Source organism: Lygodium microphyllum, chromosome 2 (genome assembly GCF_053477565.2).
Source record: "Lygodium microphyllum isolate KBCC chromosome 2, Lygodium_microphyllum_v1.1.10, whole genome shotgun sequence".
Taxonomy (NCBI): Eukaryota; Viridiplantae; Streptophyta; class Polypodiopsida; order Schizaeales; family Lygodiaceae; genus Lygodium; species Lygodium microphyllum.
Genome location: NC_141136.1, coordinates 132,012,235 through 132,023,906, shown reverse-complemented (window position 1 = coordinate 132,023,906; position 11,672 = coordinate 132,012,235). Strand labels below are relative to the sequence as shown.

Genomic DNA, 11,672 nt, shown 5'->3' with positions numbered 1-11,672 from the left:
AAATGCAAGATGCAGATAATGCTTATTCAATGCTATTGGGAAGACCCTTGTTCAAATCAACAAAGCTTAAGAAAGATTGGGAACAAAATGAAGTGGTTTTAAAGAAAGGAAAGAATTCAGTAAGGATTCCAATGACATCTATGAAGAGATTGCCAACATCAATAAAGCCAATGATGGCTTAGACTATTAATTTAGTTGAGGATGTTGAAGATGACGAGGAAGCATGTTTTTTGGATGCCAATACCAGTGTGGTACAAGTGTTTGAAGTTGATGTGGAAAGGATTGTGCAAAAATATGTTTGTTAGGAGGAATTTGGGAAGTCCATTAAGGAGTCAAATTGTAAATCAGAGGATGTGGATGCTGAGCAAAATCCGACTTAGGAGTCAACATTTTCTCATTAGTTAAAGTTGAAGGAGGATTTGGAATGTGTAGAAGGGGAGGTTGCACCAAAGAAGGCAATAACCAGAGCTGAATTCTTGTATGACAAGCTAATGGAAAAAGGTTTCATGAGTCAAAGAGGATGATTTGCAAGATTTGAATTTGGGATCTGAAGTTAGCCCAAAAGTTGTTAAAGTCAGTGTCAATTTGGATGATGGATTTAAGGAGGATCTTAAGAAGTTATTGTAGGAGTTCATGGATGTATTTGGTTGGGATTATTCTGACCTGAAAGGCATGGATCCAGGAGTGTATAAGCATCAGATCAATCTAAAGGAGGATGCAATGCTAGTGATTCAGCAATGTTATAGGATGGATCCGAATTATGCAAAGCATGTGAAGGAGGAGTTAGATAAGCTTTTGCAAGTGGGTTTCATTGTCCCAATAGATCAGGCCAAATGGTTGTCACCAATAGTGGTTGTCCCAAAGAAGTCAGAGAAAATTCGAGTGTGTGTGGATTATAGGAAGTTGAATACGACATTAATCGCAGATCCATTTCCATTTCCATTTGTGGATTCAATTCTGGATGATGTCATAGGGGATGAGATGTACAACTTTCTTGATGGATTTTCATGATACAATTAGATCCAGATGGCAGAAGAAGATGCCACCAAGACGGCATTTATAACTGAATGGGGAGCATTTGCATACACATTGATGAGCTTTGGATTGAAGAATGGACCACCATCATTTTCTAAGGCAGCTTTCGAAACTTTTGAGCTGTACCTAACGAAATTTATGAGGATTTTTATGGATGATTTTTCTATGTTTGGAGTAAAGGAAAAGCATTTGGAGTATCTTAGGAAATGTTTGGAGAGCCAACTGTTTTGAATGTCTTTGAATCCTTACAAGTGTGCAATTGCAGTGCTTGTAGAGAGGGAAATTGTTGGGTCATATCATCTCACAGGAAGGGATGCCAATTGACTCTGACAAGATAAGTGCAATCCAGAAGGCAATAGCACCTGACAACTTGGAGGCGTTGTCAAAATTCATGGGGCAAATAAAGTGGCATAACTGGTATTTGCAGTATTTGTGGCAGATGTCAATTCACCTTTGACGCATCTAACAAAGAATGATGTTGAGTTTGTGTGGGGAGATGCTCATGAGAAGGCATTTTATAGATTGGGAAAAAGATGCTTGTGGTTTCCCCTATCATCCAACCACCACATTGGCAGCTACCATTTCATGTGTTTGTGGATGCATCGGATATGGCGATCAGAGCAGTTTTGATGCATGAGAAGATTCGAGGATGGTTCATACTAGTGTATTATGCTAGTCGGATGCTGAAACTGGCTGAAGAGAATTACACAGTCACTAAGAGAGAAGCTTTGGGGATGATTTTTGCATTGGAAAAGTTCAAGTATTATTTGCTAGGGAATAAAGTGATCTTTCATGTGGATCATCAAGTGCTCATTTTCTTGGTGAAGAAACCAAAGCTGGAAGGTCGACTTGCCAGATGGATGCTTTTGTTACAAGAATTTGATTATATAGTGCTGCATACACCAGGAACAAATATGCAGTGGCGGATTATCTTAGCAGATTGGAGCATGTGTAGGAGGCACCTAGAGTGTCAGATCAGCTTCCAGATAATGCGGAATTGTTTCAAATATAAGGGCAAGTTTTTGACAATTGGTATGACAAAATGGTGCAATTTTTGACAGACGAAGTATTGCCTTTTGATATGTCAACATACTAGAAGAAGAAGTTTGCCTTGCAGAGTAGGCCATTCTTAATAATTGTAGGAGCATTGTACAGGAAAGGAGAAAATCAGATAATTCGAAGATGTGTTCTAGATGAGGAGAAAAAGGCTGTTTTGCAGGAAGCACATCATGGAATGACTATGCATGTTCTCCATGGGAGCTCTGGGAGAAGAATGAGTATGCAGAGAAGCAGCTCAGCTACCTTAGAAATAATGCAGGGTTCATAATAGATGACAAGGAAGTAACATCGAAGTTGGTAGCAGAAGTGTTCAGAGTGCCTTATTGCCCAGGGCAGAAAGTGAAGAAGATCAGTGATGCTGTCATGAAGGCGGAGTTCGAAGCGCCGGAAGGCACAAGGTCTTATTACATGGTGCGGAATTGTGACAAACCCCACAACGTTCACCTGTTTTGGTATTTAGACAAAGTTTGTCTACTGGCAAAGATGGCCTACATGTCCAAAGAGGCTTTTGCACATGTGTGTATCATGTAGAGAGAGGGTCGAAGATAGATTGGGTGACCTTCATTTTTGACAGGATGCAATTGATAGAGATGATGGACAAGAGGAGATCCCCTTCTCTTGCAAAGGTATCACCTTACTTGGCAACCTTATTCTTTCATGTGTTGCAACTCCCATTAGTGCCATTGGTATCACCAACCAATATTGGGGGAAGATCTAGTCAGGGGAATGCCAGTGAGTTCAAGAAGAGGAAGTTGATATTGGAGTCGATGTCATTTGAGAAGTCAAAAAGTGGAGTGAGGTGGCGTGGCTTAAGGAATCAGGAGGGAACACCTCTTGATTAGAAAGAAGCGGCAATAGCCGATGGTGCCAAGATCGGAATCTCGAGACAAAACCATCACATTGTTTCTGTAGAAGTTGAGCTCGAGGGAGCAAACTCCAATCACACAAGACATTAAGCCCAATCCATTCTCACATGACTATGGTTTGAAGGCAATCGGAATATTTTCTATTCAACATGTAGTTTGAAGTTTGTTAGATTTGAATCGGTTCATTTGGAATCAAGATGCTATGATTCTGACTTTGGAGAAATAGAAGGGGGATGAACAGAAGGTCAACATGATGGAAAGAGAGATTAAGAGGTTTCAGGATAAAGTGGAGGAGCTGATGGATGATGGAAAAGCTTGTCAGGAGGCCTTAGTTCGTGTGCAGAATTGCTTACAGTAGCACATGATTTCAGAAGCTAGGCGGATGGTTTGAAGATGGCCACAAAGAAGTAGTTTTAAGATGTAGAGGATAAGATTGTTCAACTCATTTCAGATAACCACTTCCTGATGAATCGGTTGACTCCTTTGGTGGAGTTGGAGAAAGCTACCTTGGATGGAAAAGGTGTAATTGGGGTATTGTTGGCTGATGCAAATGCAGATTCATTGAAGTCAGAGGTTTTGAATACATCAAGGAGGTCTCGGGCCAAGCAGTTGAATTGCTTCAAGAGCATTTGGCGACACCTATTGACAAGTTCAAAGCTTGGTTTGAGGCTGCAGGAGAACAATCACTTCGGGCTAAGAATGTAGAGATGAAGGCAAAGATTGTGGATTTGGAAATGCAGCTGGAAGTAGTAAGACAGGAAGCTAAGATGCAGATGTCTTTGGAGGCTTTTGATAAACAAATTGTGGATGATAAAGTGCATTGCAAGGAGGATGGTGAGAACTTGGTAGTGCAGATTGAAGAAACGGAAGCAGAGGCGGATTTAGTCAGATGTCAAGCAGTGGAAGGCAGAATTGAAGATGCAGCAAAGGAGTCATCGGAAGTTGCAGTTAAAGAGAGGGATGACACGGATCAAGGGATTGTGGGTCCGAGGTCAGCTATTGGCTCAAGCCACTGAGTTGTGCCAGGTGTTTAGGCTAGACCTTAGAAGACCTTAGAAGAAGTCATTTTAGTAATATATATGGTCTTTTGTCTATTTTGGACGTTTGTCAATTTTGATGATTTTTGGAATTGTAAAAATGGAAGGTCATAACTTTTCATAGCACGCTTGGGATTCAGTTATGTTCGCATGTATGCTCAGACAGATCATTATGTAACTATGATGGATTTTTTGAATGAAAGATGCAGATGCAGTTTGTCAACCTGTCTTGTCTTGTTTCCTCTATTCTGATCCTTTGCGAGTTCATATTTGAGCGTAGTGAGATAGTGATGTAGAAAGTGAAATGCCTGTGATGTGAAGATGAAGTTTAGTGTGAATTCTGATTTTCTCAATTGTGAGATCGAATGTGTGAATGTCATTTGAAATAATAAAACTGTGTAACTGCTGCTCAGCCATGTAACCATAATACAGTAGGCCCTAAGGCCTTATTATTTGGTGGGTCAAATTTTGAAAGGCAAGGGCTTTTGATTATTTCATCCTTGTGAGAGAACGTGGAGAAGCAGGCCCAGATTCATCTTCAATTGACCATAGGAGCCACCAAATCGTATGCGCGGACGTAGACCAGAAGAGAGCTCAGCTCCTTCCTCTCATCAGGTAATCTTTCAATGCCTTCAAGCCTTATGGCTTAGATTCTTTCCCTTTAAGCCTTATGGCTCAGACTACCTATCGGTTGGCTGACGGCCCCTCATTGAAGGGTTTAATCTTCCCTCGGATTGGCTCAAATGTGAGCTCGGGCATCTTGGTAGCGGGAGGGGCTTGAGCAGGAGAGAGAGAGAGAAGGCCGAGCGAGAGTGGGGGCTGAGGAGGGGAGAAAACTAAAAATTGCTTAATGATCCGGTACAAACCACTAATCCAGTACAAAGGCCGGATTAATAGCTAGTTCAGTTTCACTAAAGCTTGGATTAGGAACTAATAATCCAAACGGAAAAGGCCAAATCAGTCGTCCAAATTCATTTGAGAATCAGCAATTAGTGTGCCCAAAGGCATAGACATTGCCTCACACAAGTCTAAAAAGGCCTAGCGGGGGGAGGAGGAGGGGGCGGGGAGGAAGAAGAGTAGCAGTGGGCGGGGGATGGAGGGCGGCCCCTCATTAAATGGTTTAATCTTCCCTCGGATGGCCCAAGCCTTATGGCTCGTACTACCCATCGATTGGCTCAGACGGCCCCTCATTCAAGGGTTTAATCTTCCATCGGATGGCTCCTCAAGCCTTATTGCTCAAACGGTCAACTTGATCTTACGTCTCACCCTTTAAGCCTCATGCCTCTTAGACGAATGGCCCCTTAAGCCTTATGGCTCGTGCTCTAAGCCTTTTGGATGTCATTCAATCACCTTAGTATTTAAGGCTTGATCTTCGAAACAACGCAAGTTGTGTAATCGTCTAAATGATGACATGACCTTCACACTTTACCCCCTCATCTGAATGCTAACACAAGCCACACATGGCCTCCTTGGCCAATCACAAGAAGGTTGGAAATTCCAAATAGGCTACATGGGCCTTGTTAGGCCGTTCAAATGGGCTACACCATCCGAATGCCTATAAAGGTCTTAATAGCCCATTAGCCATGACCTGTTCGAAAAGGTCTATAAGCTTCCTTAGCCTTAATAGGCTTCCCACCTCTCAACAAACAATAAGGTCTAAAATCCTTCTTCATAGATTTGGCTAAATTCCACATGAAAGTTTTCATTGTAACAACTCAAGGGTGGCATCAAGAGAAATTTGAGGTAGAACATAATCCAAAACTCAAGGTGATGGTGAATAGACAATTCACGATGGGTTAAGTCATTTTCTAGAAAAGTGGTGGTGTATAGCTCTACCTACCCATGCAATTGCCAAGTCTCAAGATGACTTATGGGCCGCCCAAGATCATGTGACCATTTAGTCCCTTGGAGTGCAACTTGAGGTAAGTGCTAACTTTGCCTTTGATGATTTGAAGATCGGTCCTCTAGGAAGATTAGAGATGCTAGTAGTACAATGGCTTAGTAGTTCCCCCTTTATGTGGGTCAAGTTGGTAGTGTTAATGAAGGTGATGAACTTAACAATCCTCACAAGATAGTTGTGATATTGGTGCTCAACAAAGAGCTCATCAAAGTCATGTCTAAGAGGAGAAAAAGAGCAAATCAAAAGAAAGGACCTCTTTCCCTATGTTTTCCCCATTGCATGTATCACAAGACTTTCAAAGTGAAACCTCTATCTTCGTGGAGCAAGTGTAAGCACTATACACAATTGGAGGTCTCTATCATTATGAGGCCCAAAGAGAGATCTAATGTAAGATTCAAGATGCACAATGATCATTGCAAGTCTCCCAAGTGGATGGGATGGCAATTGGATGTCCAAGAAATTGCAATGGCAACCATATTGTCTGTAGTAGTGCCCTTCATGTCTAGCTACTTTGATCAATTCCATAGTGGCTATAAGTTGCCTCCTTTGATACTCTAGTGGATTTCAAAAGATGAATAAAAAATTTACAACAAAAATTAGTAAAAAATTGATCCACAAGCATCGCCACTCAAGAATTGAAAAGGTAAGTCGGTGACTTAAACTAGGTCTAGGCAGCTACTACCAATTCCCCTATCTTCTCTATTTGTGTCACTAAGCAAGTGGGTTCAAAACTAATCCAAAACTACAATTTACTTTTCAGTCATACACACACACACAAGCTATCAAGCCACAATCTATTGTCAAGTGGCTTAAACTATTACACTTGGAATACTATAAGGTCTTCATAGTAGATTTGCCACTACCATTTAATGATTTATTGATGTTATCCTTTATCGTAGGGGTTCTTCCCATCATCCTCATCTAAATTCTCATTGTCTCACTATTGCTATCATCTTTTGGATTTGTATCCAAATCCAAGTCACTGCCCTAAGACTTTTGACCTTTTTAAGGGGACTCTAAAGATTTCTTTGACTTCTTGCTAGAACCAACCATCAATCTTTGTTTGGCAAAGTGTGAGAGAAACCCAGAACATAAATAGAATACAATATTTTTCCAATAGGCTTAGTATTGGTAATCTTGTGGAGAAAAATGTGTGTGTATGTCTATATGGAATTGTTTTGTGATTTTTTAATATGTGCTCACTTTATGACTATGCTAAAAGAGGATTTCAACAACATTAAGCAGTATATAATGGCATCATGAATTTTTTTCTTTGTGGTTTATGCTCAAATTGTATATTATGGCACCAAAAAGAGTGCCTGGTAAGAGAAAGAAATATGTCACACATAATAGTAAACGCCAAGTCAACATGAAGCTACGTTCGAGATGTGCTCCTAGGCAGATCATAGACCAGGAAGCATCATCACGTGTGAGACCTTCTGACACTCCTCCAAAGAAGAAAGGATGTGGTCTAAAAATATGTGTGTTCATTGATGATGAAACACAATTAGATGGGGACTCCAATATCATTGACGAGATTGCTGAGCAGACAAGTAGTCACTTATATGTTCATTTCATTTATATGTCACTATTGCTTATTGTTACTCATTGTTGTTTATCGTTATATATATAATTGCTTTGCTACTATAGAGACCAATGTGTACCATGAGGGTCTGGACGATAATGAAAAGATGAGTCATGATAATGCTCTAAGGGGAGACTGAGGATAACAAAAGCACTCAAGGCACCTGGGCAAGCAAGTCTCTCTAGGCTTGATGAAGGATGTACTGAGCCAGTTTTATGTCAAGAAGAGGATGTTGCCTCCTACCATGCCTCTTTGTAGATTGGTGGTTCATGAGGCAGTCACATTTGCCACAGACAATGTTCAGTGGTTGATTCCTTCTTTTGATTCTACTGGTTATCTAGAGAATATGGGACACTTCCTTGTGTTAGTTGCGGGTCCTAGAGGGGAGACCATACTTGTGACAGCCAATAATCTAGATGATTGGGGTCCAATTTGGCATCAAAGAAATGAGGAGTTTGAGATGGCTTTTGGGACAGAATGGCAAGATCTTAGGGGCAAGAAGTTCTTGGTTTGGGATGGAAACCATAGGCTAAAAACATGGTGGAGACGCATCAAAGAAAGTAAATAATCATTTATACTTTATCCATTATACATGTAGGCATTGAATATATGTATCCTATTCTTATGTTATGTGATTTTCAATTAAAGAGTACTCTGACAATGCTCAATTTCATATTTGTGTATGGTGTCAATTTATTGAGGTGCCAATGGAGAAGGAAGCAAAGCTACTACTCGCATTGGATACCACCGATGCATAAGTCTTCTTCCTTAAACTATGCTTCTCATTGTCATATTTATGATTACATTCTCATATTTATGATTATGTTTGTTTCCAATAGTATTTCTAGGGCGCATGTAACTCCAAATATCTCTCATGAGATGTACATGTTCCAAAAGTTTGGTCTTACAAACAAAGAATCCATTCTAGATAGATTGATTCGAGACATGAGGAAGTGGGATGAGGTTGAGACGAGTATAGAGGGAAGGAATTATCATGGTGTCGCTCCATGGTATAACTCTCCTTATATTTAATATCTTAGCTTGTATGGAAGGTGCTTTTCTATCTCTAGCTCTCTTGTATGGAATGTGCTTTTTTATCTCTGGCTTTTTTTTTTGGGCATGAGAGCATGAATTCCATGCCTTTATCTCAAAAGAAACTGCGAAGGTTGAGGCTCTTGGTATAGATGAGGCAGAGAAAGAAATGATTAGATAAGTCTATAAGAGCGAAAGAGGAGCGCCTCAAAGATAGGGGTTACAAGTACTTATGCATTGCCAATCCCCAAAATGGGGATGATTTCTTTAAGTTGTTATTTAGCCTAAGGTGGGATGATGCAAACATGCTCAAAATCACAAGAGACAAGTTGTATTATTTTACAAGTTCAAAAATCTCTCCAAAAAGGTAATTTTTATTTACAAAGCAAGTTAAGTGCATGTTGCCTTATTTCTTCAATGCTTTCTATTCATGCATGTTGTTGTGCAACATAGGAAAAAAATATTACTGCATCTTATGAGTCTTACGAAGTCTAAAGATCCCCAAAACCCTCACTTTGGTGATTACAAGCTCTTTCGGGTTTACATGAAGAAAGAGACATATTGATCTCATTTGCATTTGGAGACCGTGCTACAGATCCAAAGGATACAAGTAGAAGGTCCAGAACAGTCGAGGACTCATTTGAGGAGTTCTTCAAACTTAACTTGAAGAATCATGTCATGCAAGTTGACACAACACAATATATACATATTGGTTTTTTGACATTTTTCTTAATGTACGTGTCAATATTAAGTTTTTGTAAAATGTTTGTAGGCTTTTGTATGTCTCATGGATGGAGTGAAGTCTTTAGATAGTGTAGAGAAGATGCCAGAGCTTGTGCATTCATCCAAACATGTGATTTATAGGTTTATTTTGATTATTGTGCATGAGGATTAATCATTTCTTCTCTTATGGTAAGTGCTTTGATCATTATGGAGTCATTTGGATCGAGAATGTTGCAGATGGATACTACAGTGTGTAGAAGAGAAGACATTTGATGCAGCTCCGGAATTCACAAGACAGTGGATTGATATCCATAATGAGAATACCATGTATTCTCCAACATTATGTGAGAGAAACTTGACGGCATGGAAGGCAAATGTTTGTCCTTGGTGGCTCGATTATCCTATGGGAGTTATCCGTAAGCAAGAGAAAGATTTTCATAAGAGTAAGTACTTCAACCCATATAAAGTGCATTGTTGCTTTTGTAGAATTACTTTTTATGCTCATGCATGAGGATTTAAAGGTTGATTCATGCTTTTAGGGTTCATGGAGGAGGTTCCTACTCGTGATTCATTTGCCATGCCTATTGCTGTAGAAGAGCAAGCAACTACATGTATTGAGGGTGCAGAAGGAAGTTCTCAGGCAATCAAAGCTCACAAGGATACTACACAAGCCACCCAAGGTACTCATGATAATGTGCAGGCTACTCAAGCTACCATTGGGGCCACTACTACACCTCTTGCTAGCCTCGTTGACAAGAGAGGCAAAGGGCTTATGAGCCAACCAAGCACCTGCATAGATCCATTGAGAAAAAATGTGATGCAATCATTTATGGCACCCACCACCTCCTTTGTTGTAGAGTCATCTCTTGGCCAAGAGAGTTGGGAGAGGAAACCCATAACTCACTCAGTAGTAGGTGAGAAGCTCTTATATTAACTTGAAATTCATTTTCTTTGTTTGGCGTCCACAAGGAAGACTTACATGTATGATAATTAAAAATATATTACTTGAAATAATTATTGCAGGGTTCCAATATCAAACATACATTGATGCTTTACAAATGGAAGTGACTCAAATTGATAGATTTGCCCTAGATAGGTAAACATGGTGACCATGTTTTGCAAGAACCTCAATTTACCTGTTGCGTGTAGCATTGCATCATTGTTTACTTAGCATCAATGACTATGTGTTACTTTTTGAATAGTATCAATAAGTTTTTTGCAACACAGAAGACACATCTTTATAGCAAAGATGGCATTTCATGTCGAGAGGTAGCTCGATTGATATTTGCATATTTTCCTATGGGCTTGCTTGTGGATGATGTAGGCCCCGCTTCATTGTGTAAGCTATGCTTCATTGTGTAAGCTATGTTTTCTCTCATACAAGTTTTACATCAAAATCACTTCCCATATGTTATGACCCTTGCGTTTCTTTTAGAGGACATGACTATTCCCAAGTGGAATATTTGGCCGACAAGGGATTCCTGGTTAGTATGTGCTTGGCAGAGCATATAGGTGAGTTCATTGTGGATGCAGTGAGAGTGGGGCTTTTTCTTCACCTGCACTTGGACGCTCATGTGTAATTCCAAGGCTTATCGGCACCCTATTACTAGAGAGCCAGTAAGATAACAAAGTTGGATGCTTTAAACATATTGTTATATGTTGCAAACAAGATTTGATCACTTATTCTATTTCCACTTATGAATAGGTACTTGATCTTACAATGTGTCTTTGGCATCGTGCCGGTCATGTTGTACCTTGCTACAATAGAGAGGCTAGGGAGAAGATTTCAAGAGGTTGTTTCCGGCATATCATAGCTACATGCTGGATGATTGTGTCTTTCCCACAGATATTGATGGTGCCATTCTTAGAGGTGGGACGGAGAGGTCTCATCTTTTTTATTGGTAAGTAGTTTTGTATGTTTTTTCTCTCAGGTTTTGTTATATAGTTATTTCATTATTTCTACTTGCATGGTTGCAAGTGTTTTGTATTTTAATTGGAGATATGGTTCGATGGTTATTGGCTACATTTACAAAGCGCTACAACTATGTTTTGGATGTGTTTGTGGGGTGTGGTGATTTAGCACGTGCCAATGCAGAGGAGATGAGACATTGCATGTGTCTAGAGCTAGATGGTGTGCTCTATGGGGAATGTTTATCCACCCTTGTATGTGGACCGATATTGTGCTGAGGGAGAGAGGGTTTTTTGAGAGACTCTAGACATATCATTTTGTTGCTATATTTAGATGTTTATTATGTACTTTGTCATGTGATTATGGTTTGATCTTTGAGTATTCCATGTGACTATATGGTTGGTGAGAATGTGCCATGCGAACTTATTACATTGTTTAGTTTGACATTATGATTTGTGGTTGGTTGTGTTGACAACCATATCATTCAACTATATTGTTGGCATGTGACAATATTGGTTTTTCTTTC

At 39.9% G+C, this 11,672-nt stretch overlaps 1 protein-coding gene across 1 annotated transcript; it reads left to right on the top strand.

Annotated features, from left to right (window-relative positions):
• Positions 1-4,510: 4,510 nt before the first annotated feature.
• On the top strand, positions 4,511-11,337 carry LOC148040337 (uncharacterized). The gene is made up of 5 exons (XM_087666524.1): positions 4,511-4,612; positions 9,475-9,680; positions 9,777-10,151; positions 10,943-11,138; positions 11,272-11,337. The coding sequence occupies exons 2-4, from the start codon at positions 9,563-9,565 to the stop codon at positions 10,948-10,950; spliced, it is 501 nt and encodes a 166-aa protein (XP_087522650.1). The 5' UTR covers positions 4,511-4,612; positions 9,475-9,562; the 3' UTR covers positions 10,951-11,138; positions 11,272-11,337.
• The last annotated feature ends 335 nt before the right edge of the window (positions 11,338-11,672 follow it).

Excerpts from the sequence above, each read along its gene's own strand:
- LOC148040337 (XM_087666524.1), top strand. The coding sequence starts at position 9,563 with ATGTATTCTCCAACATTATGTGAGAGAAACTTGACGGCATGGAAGGCA. Across the intron at positions 9,681-9,776 it reads AGAGAAAGATTTTCATAAGA|GGTTCATGGAGGAGGTTCCT; the intron begins GTAAGTACTTCA and ends TCATGCTTTTAG.